Source organism: Drosophila navojoa, chromosome X (genome assembly GCF_054131105.1).
Source record: "Drosophila navojoa isolate 15081-1374.11 chromosome X, UAZ_NAV_1.0, whole genome shotgun sequence".
Taxonomy (NCBI): Eukaryota; Metazoa; Arthropoda; class Insecta; order Diptera; family Drosophilidae; genus Drosophila; species Drosophila navojoa.
Genome location: NC_142895.1, coordinates 31,077,284 through 31,101,702, shown reverse-complemented (window position 1 = coordinate 31,101,702; position 24,419 = coordinate 31,077,284). Strand labels below are relative to the sequence as shown.

The 24,419-nt window shown below is 38.4% G+C and overlaps 2 protein-coding genes and 1 long non-coding RNA gene across 5 annotated transcripts in view; 1 reads left to right on the top strand and 2 right to left on the bottom strand.

The window, feature by feature from the left end:
* The window catches only part of X11Lbeta (amyloid-beta A4 precursor protein-binding family A member X11Lbeta), a 152,493-nt gene that overhangs the window by 75,542 nt on the left and 52,532 nt on the right, over nt 1-24,419 (bottom strand). The gene's annotated exons all lie outside the window — the stretch shown is intronic.
* The window catches only part of LOC149090828 (uncharacterized), a 75,515-nt gene that overhangs the window by 37,503 nt on the left and 13,593 nt on the right, over nt 1-24,419 (top strand). The gene's annotated exons all lie outside the window — the stretch shown is intronic.
* LOC149090830 (uncharacterized) lies at nt 19,785-21,172 on the bottom strand. Its single transcript, XM_089264147.1, has 2 exons — nt 20,037-21,172; nt 19,785-19,981 (listed from the first exon to the last, which is right to left on the bottom strand). Exons 1-2 carry the CDS (start codon nt 20,991-20,993, stop codon nt 19,970-19,972), a joined length of 969 nt encoding a protein of 322 aa, XP_089120273.1. The 5' UTR covers nt 20,994-21,172; the 3' UTR covers nt 19,785-19,969.

Below are 24,419 nucleotides of genomic sequence, written 5' to 3'. Positions count from 1 at the left end.
ACTAGTCGATCCAATGCAACACTGCATTAATATTGAAACTAAAAGAAAAAGTAAAAGGGTTAATATAAACAAATTGCTTGATAAATGAATTGAAATCAAAATTAATATTAAACAAGTAAGAACGTTGCCGTCGGGCGCTACCGACTGCGGAATACTCATTCACAGTCCGTATACATGATGCTATGTTTACAAAGGGGCATATATTCTTATTTCAAATTTAATTTGGGTTTAAGAAAAATTTAGTACAAAACAATTATGCTTTTTGATTATATTGTAGCTTTTGGTAATTTTTATCGAGTAATCGATAATTATTATATTGATCGTGCACTTTTTGAATGCAAATGTATAGTAATTTTCGTTAATAGCTTTCGGTCACACCTATTGCAGATTCATAAGCGTTTGCTTACATTACAAAAGCGCGCATTTTAGCATTCTACGAATTGCGATTGATTTCTGGATTTTCTAGCTGTTATTGTAGTTTTGTCAGATGACGCTATGTTATTAGCTTATTGTATTTTATCTACCAGATTGTCAACCAAGACGATAGCGTGGGTGATAGAGGCGTCGCAAGTTATGTTACAGCGGCGGAGGTTCAAAGCCCCTTGAATGTTGTGTGTTTTTTTCTACGTATTTCGTTTTTTATAAAATAGATACTTATTTTATTCTTTTTTCTAATTGAAAAATTTTATAAGTTTAAATTTGTTTCTAGCCCTCATATATGTATGTACGCATATATGCATGTATATGTATGCACATAAGTCTGCACGCATATGTAGCATCAAGCATTCCAGCCTTTCTTATGCACGCGCTCATTTGTATGTGTGTATGTATGTACACATAAAAGCATACTCTAGCGTTGAAATGAGACTGATTTGTTTTTGCTTTGTTTTTGAATTTACCATCCGCTACTCTCATAACAAGAATCTTATTGTTGGATTTCATTTCGATTAGTAGGTGGTGGCGCTGTCGGCAAAGGCGCCGGTTCAAATTTGTTTTGTATTTTGACAAACATGGCTGGGGGCGAGTTCAAATTCCGGGGAAAACTCTTTTTTGTAAATTGCAAATTTTGTTATTTTAGCTTCTTTTATATTTTTTAAATATCTAAATTTTATTTTTAAATTTTATAAAAATCTTTCCTTCCGTGTTATCAATGCCTATTAAGCCTATTTGTATATACATGTAGATACATAGATAGCTCAAGCATATAAATGTCGCAATTCGATACTACAAATGCCGATTGCCACGCCCCTAGTGGCCGTAGACACCTCATTTTTGGCCAGTTATTAGAAAGAGCTAACGGTTACGTAAATGCGAAATTTGAATGCTTACGCTCAAAAAATGTGAAAATTACAGGGTTTTTTTCGATGTGCCACGCCCCCAAAGAGGCGTGACAACTATTTTTGGGGCATCGATAGAGGAGGTTACCAGTAACTCAATTATCCAAATTTGACGCTTCTAGCTCTTAAACTGTAGGAGATATAAAGTTTTGCGGTTTGCCACGCCCCCCTTGGGCGGACACATATCCACTATAGCTTGTTCGACTTGGGAGGCGTATATATACCAAATTTCAAGTCTCTAGCATCAATAGTGCCTAAAATATAGCCAAATTTGAAAAATCGCTATATCTTCAGGTCTCATTTGCCACGCCCCTAGTAGGCATGGACATAAAATTTTTTCATCAGTCATTATAGAATTATAGCATTAGCTCACGTGCGAAATTTCAACGTTCTAGCTTTAGAACTTTAGGAGATATAGTTTTATCTGATTTGCCACGCCCCCAATGGGCGTAGATATATCCACCATAGCTTTTTGGACTTGGGGGGTCAACGCGGATCTACATACCAAATTTCAATTTCATTTCTAGCTCTTCAACTAACATGATTTCTGGTATATCGGAAAATGCATTTTCCGATTTGCCACGCCCCTAGTGGGCGGATCGGGAAAATTTTAACACTTTATAAATCGAAGTTATACACGAGTATGTGTTCCAAATTTCAATTTCTCTAGCTTCAATAGCGGCGAAATGAACTGCGTTCATACGAACAGACGGACAGACGGACGGACGGACAGAAGGACAGACGGACGGACAGCAAGACGGACATTGCACAAAACCAATATACTAATTCACTTCGTGAATGAGTAGAAAAAGATATGCTTTAATTATACGTGTTTAAAAAAGTGTTTAAAACTTTATGTCTGTTAGTAAACTGTTTGTTTTGTCTGTGTCTCTATGTGTGCTTTGTCGTCTATATTAATGATTTTCAGGTAAAGTTTTAATTATGATGCCTCCTTCACCTCCTTAGGACTTTTTTGTCGTATTAGTTGACCTTTTAAGATAACAAATCTTTTTAATTCCAGAATTTGCAGGCTTCGTGGCGAAATTCGCAAAACATACATAGCTTTAACTCGACTTTTTTGTGAATGCTTTGTTCATTTGACTGTGTTGTTGAGCTACATATGTATAAGTGCTTGAAGATATGTATGTGCCGTATTGTATGATTTTCACGACATTTCGCTGACGCTGCAACCCAAGAGCAGTCTCTGCTTAATAAGCAGTTAGCCGAGCGCATGCTTAAACAAGCATGTGTATGTACAAACATATGCTCTGTTGTATGTGTGTATAAACTAAGTGCAGAATAATTAGAATATCAGCATGCCGGATTTAGGGTATCTTCTAGTCGAGCAGTCTCGACTATTACTTAATTGAATTCACAAACCATAACCTTGTTTGCTCGTAACTTACAAAAATGTACATATATTAAAATATAAATGAAATGATTACTATTTTAGATCTGATTGTGTTTGAGAATGTCATCATTTCATAATTAAATAGATATCTACTTGGCCTGATTGAAGTTGTCATGGTCCGCATTTCACAAATTCAACGAACACGGCTGTTAGATCATCGGCCCAGAAACCTTTAAAGCATTCACAGAGCTGAGAAAACCCCACTTCACTGTCATTAGCAAGTTATCTCTGCCCCTCAGTCCCAGTCTGTCCTATATTGTCCACGCATATCTTTAGCTCGTAATAATTTAAGAGTTTTTGTGCAGGTATTCGCAATTAAAACACCAATTACAGCTGGGGAAAGAGTTTCGCCAGAGCCGCGCTCATAAATACATACATTTATAAGTGTATGTGTGTATGTATGTTTGCTGTCATATGACCTGGTTACAAGAAAACATACACACACACTCGCATATACATATGTAACAGCACACATAAAAGTAAAAGCTGATATTCTAATCAATCTGCATTCCTTCAATGCACACATGAACACACATAGACCACATGCATATATTCACGGACGGACGGACAGTTACAGTCAGGGCTATATCGACTAATATCGTCGTGCTGATCAAGAATATATATACTTTACGGCGTCTGCGATGATTCCTTCTTTTCATCATAATCAAGTCGAGCAACCTTGTGACGACTTAGCAACATGGGTGCTTTGGTCAGTTTAGACCTCTTCATAATTCCTGAGCTCTTAAGTACTCTACAAAAGATATCGCTGACATAGACTCGCCCATAAGCGATTGAGCTGTTGCTGGCTGTACTAATAATTTTGCGTTTATCGCGCGCAGTTCGTAACGGTTTTCCTCCAGTACATTTTCTTGATCCTTATTCTTGGGGATTATACAACAAAATTTTAATTACTCGTCAACTTCTTTTTAGAATTCGTGAGGCACTCGAAATAGACTCTCCTGACTCAAAAAGTGAGAAAATACGGCCGTTTTCTTAATCAGATAATTATTTTCCAAGCGGATTCTATTAAAAAACTGTCTAAATTTACTTAATTACTAGATAAAAATATATCGAATGTGCTATTGAAAAGTATGATAAATATGGATAAATAAATATAGATATGCCTAATATTCACGAGAATATATGCAAAACTTCAGCTCTCTAGCTCGACATCTTATGAGATCTCGACGATCATACGGACGGACAGGGGTATATCGACTCAGCTCGTCACCCTGATCAAGAATATGTATACTTTGTGGGGTCGACCACGTTACATACTTTTGACATACTTTCTTTTATTGTACCCTCATTTCCTATTTTCAATGGGTTCAGGGTATAATAAGCAAGAAGGCTTTAGTTGAGACTGCTTTAATACAAAGACTCCTGAAGCCTTCGAAGAATTGATATTTCACAATAATTCTTCGCGTCTTCTGGTTACAAAGAAACACTCCCACACAGAAAACATAGGGATGCAAGCATAAACATGCATTGGCCGCAGTGCACTGTGTGGGCTTACAATGGGAATTTAATTGTTTAATAATCCGAATAAGCGCAGTTGCCAACAACGTATTTTTCCCGTTGCTTTCTTTGAGACAATTGCTGCTGAAGGTCCCGTTTTCATTCGCATACTCGTGAAAAACATTTTAGTTGCAAACTCCTTGCTTTTTTAAAACGGCTCTGCTTTAAATTTTGAACACCTTGTAATTTCTATCGAGGTTGCAAAAACGGCATTTTTTGTAGCTCTCTTTGCTTCAATAAGCATGTTTCAACAATTGAATTTCTCTGGCCCTTTTTACATGTTGTTCCTAAAGTTGTAGGACTTCCGTTAAGAATCTACTTAGCAAAAAAAATCTGAGGAATTAGTACATCAGCATTGTTACCAATCTTGGCCACCTTTTTTACGATGTGAATACTCTCATTTGCCGTTGTCGAAAATTGGCGGATTCTGCCTTCATCATCGTTTTCCAGCACAGCATTCACATATATCTTTCGCTTATTTTCGTAGCGCTTGCATATAAGTTCCCACGCCAAATTGTAGCTAGTAGATGATCCAGTTAAGTGGATTAGTTAACAAATGGCTCACTACCATTTGAAACAAATTGAAGAATTTTGGCCACTCTTTGGGATTTCCATTAAATTGGGGAAGATCCGTTTTCGGTAGCTCTGGAACGTCTTCCTTTCTGACATGCAAGCCGTGTAATTTTCTGTCAATTCTAGATAACAGTTCATCGATGTTGCATTCCAGTTCCTCTATTTCGTTGCTATCGCCAGCAGAGTTTCCATATCGTGCCTCTAGATCCGCGAACGATGACTGGACTTTTTCCCATCGGAAGAATAACCTGCCTTTATAGGCATTTTATATCACTTAAAAACGATAACTCATTTCGATACTTTTTTATCGATAAAAACCTTATCGAAGATCATTTAAATAATTATATCTCTTACATCTTTCAAGCTAGAGTCTCCAAATTTAAAACGTATATTATACAATTTCGGTTTTTGTTAAAATTTACTCCCCACCCCTAAATCCACCCCCTCACCCTCATCTTTGTAAAAGTCGTATATCAAATACTAGAGACTTGTGCTTCGGTATACACATACATTAAAACATTATGATTACGTTCTGAAAGTTTCATTACGATCGTACGTCTAGAAATTAAGTTATTCAACAAAGAGGTTCTCATAATATTGCCAACACTGCAGCGCAATCGCCTCTATATGCGTGTATGTGTGTGCGTGTGTATGTTTGTATGCGTGTGTGTGTCTGAATTATTATTGAAATATCAGTTGCTTGGAGGGTTCAGCGGATCTCGTAGTCGAGCAGTCTCGACTAGAGCTTTCTTACTTGTTTTTGTACAAGTTCTTCCAAATAAAACAGTACTTCTTGTTGAGTTTTCTGTTCCCTGAGTACCTCAGTTTTCAAAGGCCAATTTTTGTTAGTGGATGGTTTGTCTGTATCTATATATCGAGGTCGGCAGCTTCGACCTTCATCAGGACCTCTTTGTAGATCCTGACTTTTCCCATAAATCCATCATATATTTTCTCAGCAAAATAATATATTGTAGGGGAACAGGTTTTAGTCAGTGTTGAGTGATTGGCAGTGAATTCTTCTGGCGACTTATCCTTATTAGCTATGTCCTATAAAATAGTGTCATATAAGTCTGATTGCTTCTTTAGCATTTCAATAACCTTTCCTGACAGCATATTGTATATTTGTGATTAATTTTCTTTTTGGCTTAACCCGTTGGAGGTATTTTCGTTTTGATCACACTGTTGATTTTGCTGTGTCTCTACTCACAGCAAGAAATCACTTTTCTTATTTAAAACACAATTTTCCACTTTAATCTACACTTGTTACAGCTTCTAATTTTTGGGAGTCTTGTGGTACGGATCGAAGGACCATGAACGAATACACTTGACTTTGATAGTGTTTAGTTTTGTATATTTATAGAGTAAATGTGACCCTTATCTTTTCCCAGCGGACTACCTGCTAGTCGTTGAGGCATGTATATGATCAACGTATATTCATATGTATGTTCATGCCTGAACGATATGAAAATTTTTCGATATGCCACGCCCCCAGAGGGGCGTAAGAACTATATTTGAGTCATCGATAGAGAAGGATACTGCAAACTCAAATATTCAAAAATTCAAATTCACTGTAGGAGATATAAACATTTGCGGTTTGCCACACCTGCTGTGGGCGCAGATGTATTCACCATAGCTGTTTGGCCTTGGGTGGTCAGCCCGATTATATACATACTATATTATATTTCAGGCCCCTAGCATCAATACTGCCCAAAATATAGCAGATTATGAGAAATCACTATAACTTCAGATCCGGTTAGCCACGGCCCTAGTAGGTGTGGACATACAATGTTATCTTTATAAAATCATAACATCGGAAATCACGCCTCTAGTGGGCGGAGGTATACACGAGTATAAGTTCCAAATTTCTCTCTAGCTAGTTTCTAGCTTCAATAGCGAAGCGAAAATTGCGTTTAACGGACAAACTGACGACTATGACGAACACGCACAGAACCAACAATAGGCAAAATGTCAGCAGAGCACTTAGGCAATATAATGGAATGATGGAATTTTGGGTAGGAAAATGTTGACACCATTAACAGTTGCTGTAGGTTCAAAAAGCCAGCGTGAGTAAGACGAGCACCTCGCAGTCCGAGAATATAATTAATGGGCGTTTTGGGGAATGCAACTATCGAAGTGGCAGCGGCTATGTGTGCAAGAGCAGTTATCTAGGAGGTGGGACAGCCATGCATTGCGAGCTGGGATATTATATGTTACGATGCAAGCCTAGCTGGCCAGCAAGTAGCATCCGCTTCTGATGATGTGTCTAATGACGAGCCAGCCGATTGTATATATGAGTTCCACCATAAATGTGTGTGTGAGAGAGTGGGTGAAGATCACATGCAATTGAAACGCAATACAGTAGAAATTTTTAAATAAATGATTAATGACTCTGGACATCCAGATTTTACGTTGCCAACCAAAAGTGACATGTGTTGCTCCCCATACAAACTTACATATATGAAAGAGCTTCCGCTTAGTACGTTTCCGGTTATCCCGACAATTTTTATAACCTGAACCCATTGTAAATGGGAAATCAGGGCATAATGGTTTTGTGGAAAAGTATGTAACGGGCAGAACGAATCATCCCATTTTCAATGGGCGAAATAATGACAAAACATTTAAGCATAAATAGACGCTGTTGGAAATGTATATATGTATTGTAGTAGGCCTTTAATCTAATTTCTTTATTTCTTAATCTCATAATTTATTAATCTCCTAATTTCACACGTCTTCTCTTGTTCACAGTCAAACCTAAATTATAATTATCGATCTCCCTCTTCTTCTTCTATTACTCAAAATGGCACGTCACATATCGACAACCTCCCCAGCCACCGATATGGTTAACTATCGATCGATGTGTATCTATCGATGGTTAACCATAGTGCTTTTACCTTAAATATAATCACTAACCAGAGAACACATAGACTAGACAACTAGTGGAAAGCTTTTTGCACGCTTTTTCTGAGACTTTAGCACCCCAGACTGCTTTGAATTCGCTCGGCGAATTACTTTTAGGCTCGAGCAACGAAAATATACGAAAGCACAATCATTTCGCTTCACACGCTCGACCGAGATGGTCAAATGTTGAACAAAAGATCCCTCTATGCTCAATGTTTCCTTTGCTCTCTCTCTCTCGATGCTCTATGCTCTCTCAAATGTGTATATGTGTGTATGCATGTGAGCACAAGCAGCAGCTCTGAGCTGCCAGCTCACGAAAATTGAAATTTCTTCGCAGCAAGAACCCATGCCTTCCCTTCTGTGTGAAGAGTATACCGAACTCTTTAAACCGTTTGCCAAGCTCGTACAAAATATGTATATGTGTCTTCGATATTACTTGTGGGAAGGGTATGAAAGCGTTGGTGCTCATAGTGAAAATGCTTTCGCGACGAGCGTGCACACACACAGTCTCCGTTACTATATGTATTATGAGCATTTGTGTGCCTGTGTGCGTAGCTCTTGCTGCCTGTAGCGATTTCAGAGCCCCGAATTCGCATTTGGTAGATCTTGTGAACTACTCACACATGCATACATACATATGTTTGATTGTGTGTACGCAGAAGCCGCGATGCTCACAAATGATGGGGTGATCATTGTAGAAGCCTTTGACTGCCTTTGTGCCTTTATATGTGCGTGTGTGTATGTGCATGTGTGTAAGCATGGGACATGAGCATTGGCGTGTGCCTACCTCAACTTAAAATTGTGCGAACGATTATAAGCGCGCCTCTTAAATTCAAAACCCAAAATCGTTCGCACAATTTTAAGTTGAGGTAGGCACACGCCAATGCTCATGTCCCATGCTTACACACATGCACATACACACACGCACATATAAAGGCACAAAGGCAGTCAAAGGCTTCTACAATGATCACCCCATCATTTGTGAGCATCGCGGCTTCTGCGTACACACAATCAAACATATGTATGTATGCATGTGTGAGTAGTTCACAAGATCTACCAAATGCGAATTCGGGGCTCTGAAATCGCTACAGGCAGCAAGAGCTACGCACACAGGCACACAAATGCTCATAATACATATAGTAACGGAGACTGTGTGTGTGCACGCTCGTCGCGAAAGCATTTTCACTATGAGCACCAACGCTTTCATACCCTTCCCACAAGTAATATCGAAGACACATATACATATTTTGTACGAGCTTGGCAAACGGTTTAAAGAGTTCGGTATACTCTTCACACAGAAGGGAAGGCATGGGTTCTTGCTGCGAAGAAATTTCAATTTTCGTGAGCTGGCAGCTCAGAGCTGCTGCTTGTGCTCACATGCATACACACATATACACATTTGAGAGAGCATAGAGCATCGAGAGAGAGAGAGCAAGGGAAACATTGAGCATAGAGGGATCTTTTGTTCAACATTTGACCATCTCGGTCGAGCGTGTGAAGCGAAATGATTGTGCTTTCGTATATTTTCGTTGCTCGAGCCTAAAAATAATTCGCCGAGCGAATTCAAAGCAGTCTGGGGTGCTAAAGTCTCAGAAAAAGCGTGCAAAAAGCTTTCCACTAGTTGTCTAGTCTATGTGTTCTCTGGTTAGTGATATAATATAACATAGGCTAGTAGCCTGTTACAATTCGGCCATCCTGACTCTGAGATAGCCCTCTATCTCTGTTAATTTTGTATAACTATTTACATATTTGATATTTAAATTCTTAAAAATAATATTGCGCGCATGTTTGATAAAAATTCTTATAGATATATACATATATATATATTTACATGTTTTGAAAATAAAATTATTAATTAAATGTTGCACACTAGTTTTGACATTAATATTCATAATACATTGTCTCTCTTATGCTTTTATCCAATGTCTTAAATTGTTTGCACTCCAAACGCCCTGATAAGGATTCCTGGATAATTGGAAGCCGTCAACGTCTTTTATCAAATACCTATCGTTCTTCAGTACTTTATCTATGACATATGGTCCTTTGGATTTAGGTATTAATTTTCTTGATATTCCCACCGTGCTGTCGAAATTTTTAACCATAACATAATCTCCTGGCTTGTATACTTTTGCAGCTTTTCTAGCATTATTGAAGTTCTCTTCGTTCCTTGCTTGTAATGCAGATTGATAATGTTGTGCCTGTTCTCTAATATCTTCTAAATTCTGTGAACTGTATGTATCTAATCCTGTTATTTTCTCTAATTGTCCTTCTAAACTATCACTAATTTCCCCTTTTTGTGCTATTCCGAATAACATTACGCTTGGCAATTGCTTGGTGCTACAATGTTGAGTGTTATTCAAAACGTATTCCACTTTTTCAATTACCGTATCCCAATGCTGTCCATTATCGACTTCTATTAGTTTAGCTATCATCGGACCTAAACTTCTGTTTATTCGCTCCACTTGTCCATTCGCTTGTGGCGATCCTGTTGCAATCCTGACATGCTTTACTTTTGTTTCTTCTAAAAATTGGTCGAATTCCGTTGACGTGAAACAACTTCCTCTATCCGATACAATACATTCTGGCTTACTGTATGTTCTAAAATATTCTCCCAACGCCTTTACCACTTCCTTAGTGCTTGTTGTTTTAGTAGTGAATAATCTGACAAACTTTGTAAACCCATCTACTACTGCAAAAATGTATTTCTTCGATCTGCCGTTATCCACTGGTCCATAATGGTCAATATGAATTATTTGGAAAGGTTTATTTCCCTTTGGAATGCTATGTAGTAACCCTTCTGCTTTGCCCGTTCTAGGCGAGAATGCTATGCATTTCAAACAATTTTCAATATGTTCTAAAATTTTCTTTTTCATATTGGGGCACCAATATGATTTGCTTATTGCATTAAGCATCTTGTCCCTTCCAATGTGCCCTAATTCATCGTGATATTTGTACAATTCGTGCTCTTCCATCTTTTCTGGCACATAAAATAATAATCTGTCATCGTTTGGCTTTCTAAATATAACACCATTTCTCATTTCAAATAATTTGTGCTCTTGTTTCTCTAACAATTTTCTAATTTCTTGTAACTTTGCATCTTTTGTTTGGCAAATAATTAAATTAGTCTCAAAACTATTTGCTTCTGTTACCATAATGGTATTATTGTATCTACTCAATGCATCTACATGCTGCATTTGACTTCCGGCCCTGTGCACTAATTCGTAATCAAACTCTTGCATTTCCAGTGCCCATCTTGCAATTCTAGGGTTAAGATCTATTTTATTTAATGTTAAAGTAAGAGAATTGCAATCCGTTACTATTTTAAATTTCCTGCCTTGCAAATATATTCTAAATCTCCTAAGTGCATTAATAATGGCTAAGGTTTCCAACTCAAAACTATGATATTTTGCTTCCGTTTCTGTCGTTCGCTTTGAAAAATAAAATACAGGATGCAGCTTTCCGTCTTCTTTTTTTTGTAAAAGCACAGCTCCAAATCCCAACGCACTGGCATCACAATGCAATTCTATGTCATCTTTATGATTATACAACGCTAATACCGGTGCTTCTAACAATTTATCCTTCAAGCATAAAAAACAATTGAGTTCCTTTTCTTCAAATTGAAATTTCCTATCTTTCCGCAATAAGTCATACAACGGTTTTGCCAAAGTTGAAAAGTCTTTTATAAATCTTCTGAAATATGAACACAACCCGAGAAAACTTTGCACTGCCTGAACTTTATTAGGTGTGGGGAAATTTTTTACCGCTTCTAATCCCTTATTATCTGCTTTAATGCCATCTTCTGATATTACAAATCCCAAATATTTAACCTTGCTCTGCAAAAATTCGCATTTATCCAGCCTTAACTCTAATTTGTTCTCTACTAATCGTTTTAGAACCTCTTCCAGTATCTTGAGATGCTCGGACACATTTTCGCTGGCAATCATTATATCATCCATATATATGATTACCTTGCTTTCCTTTATTAAATCTGCAAATATATCATTAACGAACCTTTGAAAAATTTGCGGAGCAGTTTTTAATCCCATAGGCATTCTCAAAAACTCAAACTGTCCTAACGGCGTAACAAACGATGTGTATTTTACGGACTCTTTTTCTACAAAAACATGAAAATATCCATTCTTAAGATCAAGCTTAGTGAAAACACACTTTCCTACCAGTCTGTCTAACAAATCATCAATTAACGGCAAAGGATAATTATCTTTGATCATGATCTTGTTGAGTTTTCTAAAATCAACGCACATTCTTAAGTCTCCTGTTTTTTTCTTTACTAATACTGTTCATGAACATGCATGAACATAGAAATATGATAAGTATGGGAACATACAATCTATGTACTCGACAGACGGAATACATAAAATAGATACCACATGTGAAAGTGTGAACTGTCAAACTAGAAGTAAAATACGACTCTGACCCTTAGCGACAAGATAACGTAAGAGACAAGTGCTGAGCCTTACAAACTCAGCGATAGGATAAGAATAGCTAATAGACCAACGCGGAGTCTTACACACTCAGCGATAAGATAAGAATATGTAATAGCCCAATGCTGAGCCTTACACACTCAGCAATAGATACATTAGATTTAAGGGTTGAAATTATACATGAGTCTGGGTATATAAACCCAGGCTCAGAAGAATAGAGATCAATACGAAACTAAACACCATCATAGTCAAGTGTATTCGTTCATGGTCCTTCGAGCCGTACCATAAGACTACCAAATATCAAAAGTTGTAACAAGTGTATATTAAAGTGGAAAATTATTTTTTAAATAAGAAGTGATTTCCTTTTGGCTTACCAAAACACGCTGTGAGTAGAGGCACAGCAAGATCAACAAGGCGATCAAAACAAAAATACCTCCAACGGGTTAAGCCAAAAAGAAAATCAATCACAAATATACAAATACTACAACAACCGCAAAAAGATGATGTCAGGAAAGGCTATTGAAATGCTAAAGAAGCAGTCAGACTTGTATGACATCATTTTAAAAGCCATAGCTGAAAAGGATTCGCTAGCAGTCGTGGATAAGTTGGTAGAAGAATTCGCTGCCAATCACTCGACGCTAATTAAACTCGGTATCCCAAGCCATCATGCGTATTTTACCCAGAAAATATACGATGGATTAATGGAAAAAATCAGGACCTACAAAGAGGAGCTGATGAAGGTCGAAGCCACCGACCCCGACATAGATGCCGACGAACCATCCACTAGTATGAATTGGCAAATGCAAGCCGAAATATCAATGGAAAAACATACTCAACAGGAAGCAATGCTTTCACGCAGCAAGGCGAGCCCAATGGATAAAATGGTAGAACTTGTGGTTAAAAGAGCTCTAGCATTAAAGCAGCACATTGAAGAGGTGTATGCCGATCTAGAGCTCATGAACCAGGAGGAAACTCTAGACTGCAAAGAAACCCTAGAGTTCCTATGGAACAAAGTCCAGTCAACGCTTATAGATTTAGAGGTGAAATATGATAAGCCCACCCATGAAATCGACGGCATAGACGCTTTGGAAGTTAAAGTCCACACATTGACAAAGAAACTTAACAGAAAGTTAAGTGTCTTTCACAGTATGAAAGAAGACGTTCCAGAGCTACCAAAATCGGATCTTCCCCAATTTAATGGAGATCCAAAAGACTGGAAAAATTTCTTCAATTTGTTCTCCGACATGATTCACAAAAGGAAGGATATCAGTGACACAAAGAAACTGAACTACCTAAAATCATGCCTCAAAGGAGATGCCCAAATGGTAGTGAGCCATTTGTTAAATGGATCGTCTGCTAGCTACAATTCGGCGTGGGAACTTATATGTAAACGCTATGAAAATAAGCGTAGGATATTCGCAAACGCCGTTAACCAGTTAGTGGACATGGAACTGCTGGAAAACGATGATGAAAGCAGGATCCGCCAATTCTTGGATAAAGCAAATGAGTGTATTCACATCGCCAAGGATGTATCCCAAATTGGTAACGATGCTGATGTACTATTCGCTCAGATTTTGCTACGAAGATTCTCGACAGAAGTCCTACAACTTTACGAGCAACATGTAAAGAGGGCCAGAGAAATTCAATCCTTGAAAGATGTACTAGAGTTTATTGATCAATTATATAATTCAATAGACGCAGTACAGAAAAGGGCCGTCCAGACGCTTACGGAAGCGAAGAAAACGAGCTACAAAAGATGCCGTTTTTGCAAACTGGATAGCCACGACATCACAAGGTGCTCAAGATTTAAAGCAGAGCCAGTTAAAAAACGCAAGGAGTTCGCAACTAAAAACGCTCTATGCTTTAAATGCCTAGGCGCCCATTGCATAAAAGATTGCAGAAGAGATTTGGCATGCAAGTATTGCACCAAATCACACAACAATTTGCTTCACGAGGAAGCGAATAAAAACGAGATCTTCAGCAGCAATTGTCTCAAAGATAGCAACGGACAAGATACGTTGCTGGCAACTGCACTTATTCGGATCAAAAATAAGTCCGGAAAATACGAGCAGCTAAGAGCTCTCATCGATGGAGGTTCGCAAAGAACGTTAATATCGGAGGAAGCTACACAACAGCTAAAACTGCGCAGAATCAAAAGGAACGTGGAAGTTCAAGGAATTTCACAAAATGTTGAAATTCTAAAAAACAGCGTTTGTTTGACAATCAAGCCAAGGATGTCGAGCAAATTCGTTACCACCACGCAGGCACTTGTGATGCCAGAAATGCAAAGAGCTCTACCGAGCAAGAAAATTGACATGGATGTCAATAAAGACTGGATGGGCTGTGAACTAGCAGACCCACATTTCAACGAGCCCAGCAGAATCGATGTAATCATTGGCGTTGATTTGCTTCCCTTAATAATGTTGGGAAATGTTAAAAAAGTCAACGAAACACTGGGACAAAAAACGGAACTTGGATGGATCGTTTCCGGCAATATAGCTAGATCATCAAACAACAAGGTGATCAGCGCAACAACAACGATATGCCTGGATGACCTCGAACGCTTCTGGGAGCTGGAAAGTAACTCAAGCGACTCGGAAGAAAATGAGTGCGAGAAAATATTCCAGGAAACAACCAAAAGGGATGAAGAAGGCCGGCTAGTGGTGTCCATACCATTTAAAAAAGAATTCGAGTTAGGAAACTCGCGCAAACGGGCTATGGCACGATTAATACAAATGGAGAAAAAATTCAAGAAGCATCCGCAAATACTTAAGGAATATAAAGACTTCATGGATCAATACCTAAAGCTAGGTCATATGGAACCGGTAGACACTATCGACCAAGGCAAATACTATCTGCCACATCAAGCAGTAATCAGACCAAACAGCCTGACTACTAAGTTGAGAGTAGTGTTCGACGCTTCAGCAAAGACTTCTAATGGATTAAGTCTAAATGATGTGATGCTAGTCGGGCCCAAAATACAAAAGGATATCTTCGATATCTTAATAAAAGATTAAGGTCGCCAAAGCTGATCAGGAATATCAGTACATCCTATGGAGAGACGATCAAAAAATGCCAATAAAGGAGTACAAGCTAACTACAGTGACATACGGGACTGCAGCCGCACCATTCTTAGCTGTTCGCTGTATTCAGGAATTAGCAAACCAACACTGCCAAGGAAACGATCAGCTAATGAGAACAATCAAAGAAGATTTCTACATGGATGACCTTATTACTGGAGGCGACTTGATAAAGGACTGCATCAACACTCAAACAGCAATCTTGGATATCATGGAAAAGGCAGGCATGCATCTAAGAAAATGGGTATCAAATGATGACAGAATCATTGCTGGAATTGAAGATGGCGACTCAACTGAAAAAATAATCATAAACAAAGACGAGTCTGTCAAAACCCTTGGGTTACAATGGGACCCCAAAAGGGATGGGTTTACCTTTGTGGTCGATTGCCCAAAATTAGAGCGCATTACAAAACGTCTAATTTTGTCTCAATTGGCAAGAATCTTCGATCCACTGGGATGGCTTACACCAGTCACACTGCAAGGAAAATGCTTCATACAAGAGCTATGGAAACTACCGCTAACTTGGGACGAAGAACTGGAGCCTAGTCTCGTCAATTACTGGCAAGAATACGCAAGCGCATTACCCGAGCTAGCCAAAATCAATATACCACGCTGGTCGGGAAAATCGAATACTGATCCAACGGAGCTACATGGATTTTGTGACGCATCAGAAAAAGCGTACGCAGCGGTGGTGTATACAAAGGTTGGAGACAAAATCACTTTGCTAGCAGCAAAAAGCAAAGTAAACCCAATAAAAAACAAGAAGACAATTCCCAAATTGGAACTATGTGCAGCCCACATACTATGCAAACTATTAGATAAAGTTCAAGCATTAGTAGGAAATCACATCAAAACGCTAGCATGGAGTGATTCACAATTGCGCTTGCTTGGATAAAGAACAAGCGTAGCAAAGATAAGTTTGTCAAAACTAGAGTAGACGAGATAAACAAAAGACTGCCGAACGTCGAATGGAAATACGTCAAATCAGCAGACAACCCAGCAGACAACCCAGCAGATGTTGCCTCAAGAGGAATTGCCCCGGAACACTTAGCAGCATGCGACATATGGTGGAAAGGGCCTGAGTGGTTGACAAAACAACCACATCAGTGGCCACAACTTGAAGTGCCAGAAACTGTTATAGTAGCAACTATAACAACAAAAGAAAATTACCTGAGCCCACTATTGACAAAGTACTCATCAATAAATAAACTAATAAGTGTGATGGCTTACATATTACGATTTATTGCAAAATCAAGAGGAAAGAAGCATCAGCCGACACACCTAACAGTCGAAGAACTAAGGCAAGCCAAAACAGTCATCATAAAATTGCAACAACAGCTTGATTTTGAGCAAGACATAAATTTACTCAAAGCGAGGAAACCACTGGAAGCTAAGAGTAAATTACAAGCGCTCAACCCATTTCTGGATGGTGACGGGGTCTTACGTGTGGGAGGCCGCCTCCAAAGTGCATTGGTGCCATATAATGTGAAGCACCCAATTGTAGTTGGAAAATCACATCTTTCTTGGCTAATTATAAACCAAGCACATAAGGAAACCCTACATGGCGGACTGAAGCTTATGAGAAACCTCATTCAAAGGGAGTTCTGGATTGTCGGCTTACGCAACACATTGAAGAAATATCTACTCAAATGCGTTACCTGCATCAGGTACAAACAGGAAATGGCCAGTCAGTTAATGGGAAACTTACCAGTGTATCGAGTAACTGGCGATTACCCATTCCAAAACACGGGCATTGATTACGCTGGGCCTTTCCAAATTAGATGTTCCAAAGGAAGAGGCCAAAAGTCATACAAAGGGTACATATGTTTATTTGTATGCATGGCCACAAAACCCCTACATCTGGAAGCTGTCAGTGACTTATCATCAGATAAGTTTTTAGAAGCTCTACATCGGTTTTTTGCAAGACGAGGCAAAAGTGAAAATATGTATTCAGACAACGGCACTAATTTTGTAGGTGCCGCTAGAATATTGGACAAGGAGCTGGTTGCAGCTATAAAGAAAATAGCAGTATCGCACCAGTGCTGGAACGAGAAGGCATAAAATGGCACTTTATCCCGCCGGCAAGCCCCCACATGGGAGGAATATGGGAAGCTGGAATAAAATCCGTAAAACACCACCTTAAGCGAGTCATCGGCGATAACAGCTTCACGTTTGAGGAGTTTTCGACACTGCTATGTCAAATTGAAGCAGTACTAAGCTCACGACCCCTAGTTACCTTAAATAATGACACAGAGGGAGACGACATATTGACACCAGGTCATTTCATTGTTGGACGACCACTAATCGGAGCTCCAGAACACTTTGACGAGCATCGGAAAATCGGATCCTTGGATAGATGGAGGCACATGCAACGAATCAGAGCAGAGTTCTGCAGGAAATGGAAGGAGGAATACTTAACATCACTGCAACAGCGAACCAAATGGCGGCAAGCAAATACAAACCTCACAGAAGGCCAACTTGTCTTATTAAAACAAGAAAACACACATCCCGCTAGATGGCCTATGGGAAAAATTACCAAAACTACAAAAGGACTAGATGATAAAGTTCGAGTAGTCACAATAAAAACAAATATTGGTGAAGTTAAAAGATCAGTAAACAAGATATGTTTACTACCCACTAATGAAAAGGATAAGCAAGACGACTCTCCGAAAGAGCGAAGGAAAACGCGATCGGCAAAGTCTGTGACCGGAAAAGCGACAATTTTAAGTCTGCTAATGATATTGCAGGTAGCAAGTACTACAATTATACCTGCTATAAACACAACCACCAAACTCAAAGTTCAAGATATGGATCCACAAACGGCAATGCTAATGGATAAACTTGGAAAAGTGGAAGTCGTCTCCTCAACCTGGCAGATGCTGTTCTACTATGACATGCAAGCTTACTTCGAAGTGCTAAATCAAGCAGATGAGCTCATGAGTAAAACAAGCGTCATTTGCGAAAAATTGGGCGATTTCAACGAGTACTGCACAACAGATCTAATATCTACAAATACTGCGAAGTACTCTCCACTTTTCCTTAAAATAATCGACCAGAACACCACATGGGATCCAACACCACTTCAACACATTGTCGTAAATAACTCAGTGGAGCTACAACGGGTACAACAGAGTATTAAGGAGTTGCACCGTCATAAAGTACACATTGAGGATCTTCTCCTTCACACAATGAATGGACATATTTCTCTGGGACTAGTAATAATTATAATATCTCTATTTGTCTTGTACCTAATTAAGAAAAGAAACCAGAGACAGCAATTGTTAGCTATCACCTTCTCTGGCCCCCCGCAGAATGTTCATGAACATGCATGAACATAGAAATATGATAAGTATGGGAACATACAATCTATGTACTCGACAGACGGAATACATAAAATAGATACCACATGTGAAAGTGTGAACTGTCAAACTAGAAGTAAAATACGACTCTGACCCTTAGCGACAAGATAACGTAAGAGACAAGTGCTGAGCCTTACAAACTCAGCGATAGGATAAGAATAGCTAATAGACCAACGCGGAGTCTTACACACTCAGCGATAAGATAAGAATATGTAATAGCCCAATGCTGAGCCTTACACACTCAGCAATAGATACATTAGATTTAAGGGTTGAAATTATACATGAGTCTGGGTATATAAACCCAGGCTCAGAAGAATAAAGATCAATACGAAACTAAACACCATCATAGTCAAGTGTATTCGTTCAAATACTATTGGCGAAGCATACTCTGAGCAACTAGGTTGTATGATGCCATCTCTAAGGTATTCGTCTAACATTATCTGTAATTTTTCCCTTTCAGTGTATGATAACCTTCTTGGTGAACAGCTGAACGGTTTTGCTTTCTCAATTCGTATATTCATTTCACATTTGTTCTTAGGTTTCACTGGCTTTTCAGCAGCTACATATGCCACTTTCAGCAATCTAATTAGTTTTTCTCTTACATCATAACTAATGTTTTCACCGATAATATATGTCTCTTTTTCATTGTCTGCTTCAACCATATTAATTTGAAGCATGCTGTTTTCAAAATTATCGTCAAAAATACTTTTGCTATTTATTTCCATTGAATTTTCTAAACACTCTTTTGAACTATCGTTCTCTTCTTTGCCTAATAATTTTTCTTCTAACTCTTTATTATTTGACCATTTAGCTAACAGTTTCTTTTCTAAGTTTTTATTTTCTAACAATTTATCTAACAGTTTCTCTTCTAATTCTTCATTTTCTAACCATTTATCTAACAATTTCTCTTTTAATTCTTCATTTTCTAACAATTTATCTAACAATTTCTCTTCTAATTCTTCATTTTCTAACAATTTATTCTCTAACGTACTTAATTTTCCTTTTGCCGCATCATCGTTTTTTCTAAGTTTTGCTATAATAGGCTTCGATTCGACCAACGTGCTGGCTGTTCTTCCCACTGAAATCATTCTCAGAGCGTTTGGGTCGACGTACAAATTACAAGCTTCCATGAAATCCCTTCCTAAAATTACTCCCCACCTCATAGATTCATCAGGCACAACTATTAACCAAAAATTTATTTTTTTAAACTTCTTGAAAATATGAACAAATGTTTTTCCAATAACATTCAACTGGCTTTCATTTAGCCCAAAGTAATTTTCTGCGTGTGGTTCAAGTTTTATTCCATATGGAACACACGATTTTTTAATAAACGAAATGGGACTCCCTGAATCTATGAGGCATTCTGCAGTAATTGACGTTTTATCTATGGTCTTAAAATATATATTGATTAATCTTACGAAATTGTTTCCAATATCATCCTTCCTCTTCGTGCATTGTGCCACCATATGGTCCTTAGCGCCGCAGTGGTAGCACGTACCCTTCTCCCTCTTGGGCTTCAGACAATCTCTTGCCCAATGTCCCTTATAGTTGCAGTTGAAGCAACGCGTCTCCTTCATCGCATTATCGATCCCTGGTCCCCCTGCTGTTGTCCCTTTTCCTCCAGTAGATCGTTGCCGTGGAAGACGCACCTCTGCAAAAGCCCTTACCAATTTTCTGGGGTCTTCAAAGCACTGTATCCTGGCCTGCGCGCGTAAAACTGCATTTGGGATTCCTTCAATGAGACCATCCAGTAGCTCGTCTACATCTAAATGGATTTCCTTTGCTAAACGCGTTTTTTCTTCATAATACAGGGTAAACTTCTCGTCGACATTCCATATACGTGCCCCAAACTTGCGACGCATTTCGGCTTTGGATATCTTTCTTTCGAAAACTGCTGCCAGTCCATCCAGCAGTGTGCCCAACGGTTGTAGAATCCTCGATGGATCCTCATATATCCACTGCATGGCTTTCCCTTTTAATTTGGCCATGCACAGCAGCTTTTTTTGCATGTCCGTTAGCTGATATAATTGAGATACATTATTCAATTGCGCTATCCAGTTGCTAATAGACTCCTCCCCGGTGAATTCCGCCATAATTTCTTTAGCTAATTTGAACATCATTGACATCAATTCATCATTGTTAGTTTCATTTATTACGCAAATTTCACCGGCGCCCTTTTGGCGCGCGTCAGTAGCGCGTTCCCCGAATTCAGCTTCTGCATCGACGCCATTTGCGTTAATTTCATCACGCTTGCTGTTGCTGTCTCTTTCCAATTGTCGTGTGTGAAAATTTTTTAACTGCTTCTTCGCTGCGTCGATCTGCTCACTTAACTCTCGCAAAACTTCTTCGTTGCTGTCTATTTCCTCTTGTTGCATTTGCAATGTCTGAGATACTCCAGTTTGAGCTGATTCCTCCTCATTCTGTTCCAATTCGGGGGCGTTGCCGCGCAAATTTGCGGGCACGCCATTGAGGCGAGCGACAAGTTCAGTCTTGCACCCTTGGGTCGACAAGCCCAATGCAGCTAGCCAATTCTTTAAGGTACTTCGTCTATGCTTAGATTCATTTTGTTTAACTTGAAAATTTTTGTACTTTATCCCACTTCTGAGATTTTAGTAGGCCTTTAATCTAATTTCTTTATTTCTTAATCTCATAATTTATTAATCTCCTAATTTCACACGTCTTCTCTTGTTCACAGTCAAACCTAAATTATAATTATCGATCTCCCTCTTCTTCTTCTATTACTCAAAATGGCACGTCACATATCGACAACCTCCCCAGCCACCGATATGGTTAACTATCGATCGATGTGTATCTATCGATGGTTAACCATAGTGCTGTTACCTTAAATATAATATAACATAGGCTAGTAGCCTGTTACAGTATGTATATATCAAAGTTCAGTACCCTTTCTTGTGTGCGTAGCTGCGACACAAATGCTGTTAAGATATATATAGAGAGGGAGAGGATTAAAAATTTGTTTGTTTTGATTAAAAAATTAAAATGTTTTATGTTAAAGCAACCGTGAAAAAAAAAATTCCCTGACTCCTGATATTTCAAAAATTATTTGCACATGCACACACACACACAGACATACGCATGCACGGATAAACACGCATTGACTGCAGTGTACGCTTACTATGGAAATTGAATTGTTCAATTACTGTTTTGTGGGTGGACTATCTTCATAAAACTTTTAGATTACAATAATAACATAGATATGCATGCATTTTCCAAAGCACAAGTCTCTAATATTTGAAAGACGCTTTTTACAAGTATAGGAGTGAATGAGTATAAAAATTATATGTCTACGCGCACTATGGGCGTGGCAAACCGGACTTAAAGATATAGTGTTTTTTTTCATTCTGATATATTTTGCATACTATCTATCCTAGATACCTTAAACTTGGTATATATACTCAGGCTGACCACCCAAGACCAGATAGTTTTGGCGGATTTATGTTCTCCTAAAGTAAAAGCTTCAAATTTGGATAGTCAACTTACTAGTAACCTTCTCATTCGATGACCCAAAAATAATTATTACGCCCCTTGATAGGCGTGGCATATCGAAAAATAGCCTGTAATTTTCACATTTTTGGAGCGTAAGCATCCAAATTTTGCAGTCAGGTTACCGTTCGCTCGTTCTAAGAACTGACCAAAAATTAGATGTCTACGCCAGCCCACTATAGGAATGTTGTAGGGCTCTAATGAAATATAGAGTGAATAAAATCAACGAGTGTTACACAGGTAATAAACCGTGTGGGGTATTTGGTGAGCCTGTCATTAAAATTAATATTTTGCTCGCGATGGGTGATAACGGGCACCAGCTGGCTATCGATCTCTCTCGCCCAGCCATATAGCAGCCGGCGTCTAAAGCATTGCCCTTAAGATGACAGCTACACATTTTCCGTACATTTCGGAATACCCTTACAACGAATTGAGTTTCTTCAATCTCGACTTGATTTCGAATATATCCAAATATATTCGAAGCTATCTAGCTTCCTTTGATGAAAATTAAGAATGAAATCTTTAATTACTGTAAATATATACTTAGGATGTGTATCAAGTTTCGCTTGAATAAGGACTATAACACATAATAAGCAATTTACCAACAAAGCTTCAAAACTTCCCTTCAAATCAAATGAAAATAAACAAATAAAATAAAAGAATTACAAGAATTTTTAATCTTTTCGACCATCAATCTGAGAAGTATAATATTTAGAAGTATTATTCATATTCTAAGTAAATAAATATGTTTGTTAAATAGATATGTTTTGACCTTTTAATACTTAATAAGTATCTGTGTTCAATGCATGAATATATACATATGTATGTACTTTGTGGGGTCGTAAAACCTTTATTACCTTTAAAACCATTGTCGAGGGTATCTGGTGTATTTCGACTCCTTGTTGTTTTTTTTGTGGGCCATTTGGAAATACTTGTAGGGGTCGCAAATTTCATTACACCTGCCAGCCAACCAGAAAAGTAGCTAATTAACGTTGACTTACATGTAATTGATGCTATTTCGTTAAATGTAATTGTAATGATTTATATTCTATGAAATTAGGCAATAACAGCAAATGAAATAAAATGCTCGAAAGAGTCCCCAAGCTTTTTAGCATTTAATAATGCTAAACGCAAACATTCTGTTGGCATTCAAGTCGAGAGGAAATCGCTTATGGCATTTGCCATTTGGTATTTATTATGCCACTCTATTTGTGTGGTCATTAAATTAGAAACAAGCTGCCTCAACAAGGGTGCCACAAAACGTGCATCATTTATGGATTACACGCCCTGGATTTGGTTGTTGGACACCGAAAACTGCAACGCAAGCAAGTCTGCTGCATGGCATGTGAACGAAGGCTTAGAAAAAATGTTATGAGAACTTTTGCTGGACGCGAGCCTGAGCCATGTAAGCTAAGTTGATGTTGCCTCAAAGTCCCGGAAAACTCATAAAACTTTGCCATTACTTAAACGTGCTGCATGGGCCGTATCATAAAACAGTAAAAAGCGAACACCCTTACAGGACTTGGCCTGGCCATGGGGCATGTGTTCGAGGTTGGCTAGGCTCTAAAAAGGCAAAACAATTTAACTGTCCGCAAGAATTTGTTTCCTACTTTTATGGGTGCTCTCGAAAGTGCAGTCGCTTGAGGCTGAATGGAAATATGTGGACTGTGGGAGGTGCAAGATTAGTGGGGTGAACGCTAAGGCTACCAATAAGCCCAATAACTTGCATTTGTATCAACCTTGGTGCATTGCTGGCAAAAGTGTTAATGCTTAAACAAAAAAGGAGCTCAAATATGGCAGCAGGAACAGAAGCAACACATGGTCAACCACACACATAGATTTAGACAAGAGAACTGTTTAAGTATGTGCAGGCTGCCACCCCTCCCCTTTCTAAGAGACCGCCTGCCTTGAATTTCGAATGATGTAATAAAACAGCAAACTTAAAAAAACATCAAACTGTCACACATTCTGTTTATACCCTGAACCCATTGAAAATGGCAAATCAGGGTATAATGGTTTTGTTGAAATGTGTGTCAGAAGGAGGCGTGGTAGACTACACAAAGTATATATATTCTTAATCATGGCGACGAGCTGAGTTGATTTAGCCCTGTCCATCTGTTTGTCAGAGATATCGATTAAAAACATTAAAGTTCTAGCCAGTATAGCTAATTGTGAATGATTTTTAACTTCTTTTTAACTTATCAGATATTCAATAAAATATGTAGATCATATGCTTAAGTTTCATTAAAGTCTGTTAAATCAATCGACGGTAAAAAATAACAAAATATTTGGCCAAT

Excerpts from the sequence above, each read along its gene's own strand:
- LOC149090830 (XM_089264147.1), bottom strand. The coding sequence starts at position 20,993 with ATGCAACAAGAGGAAATAGACAGCAACGAAGAAGTTTTGCGAGAGTTA.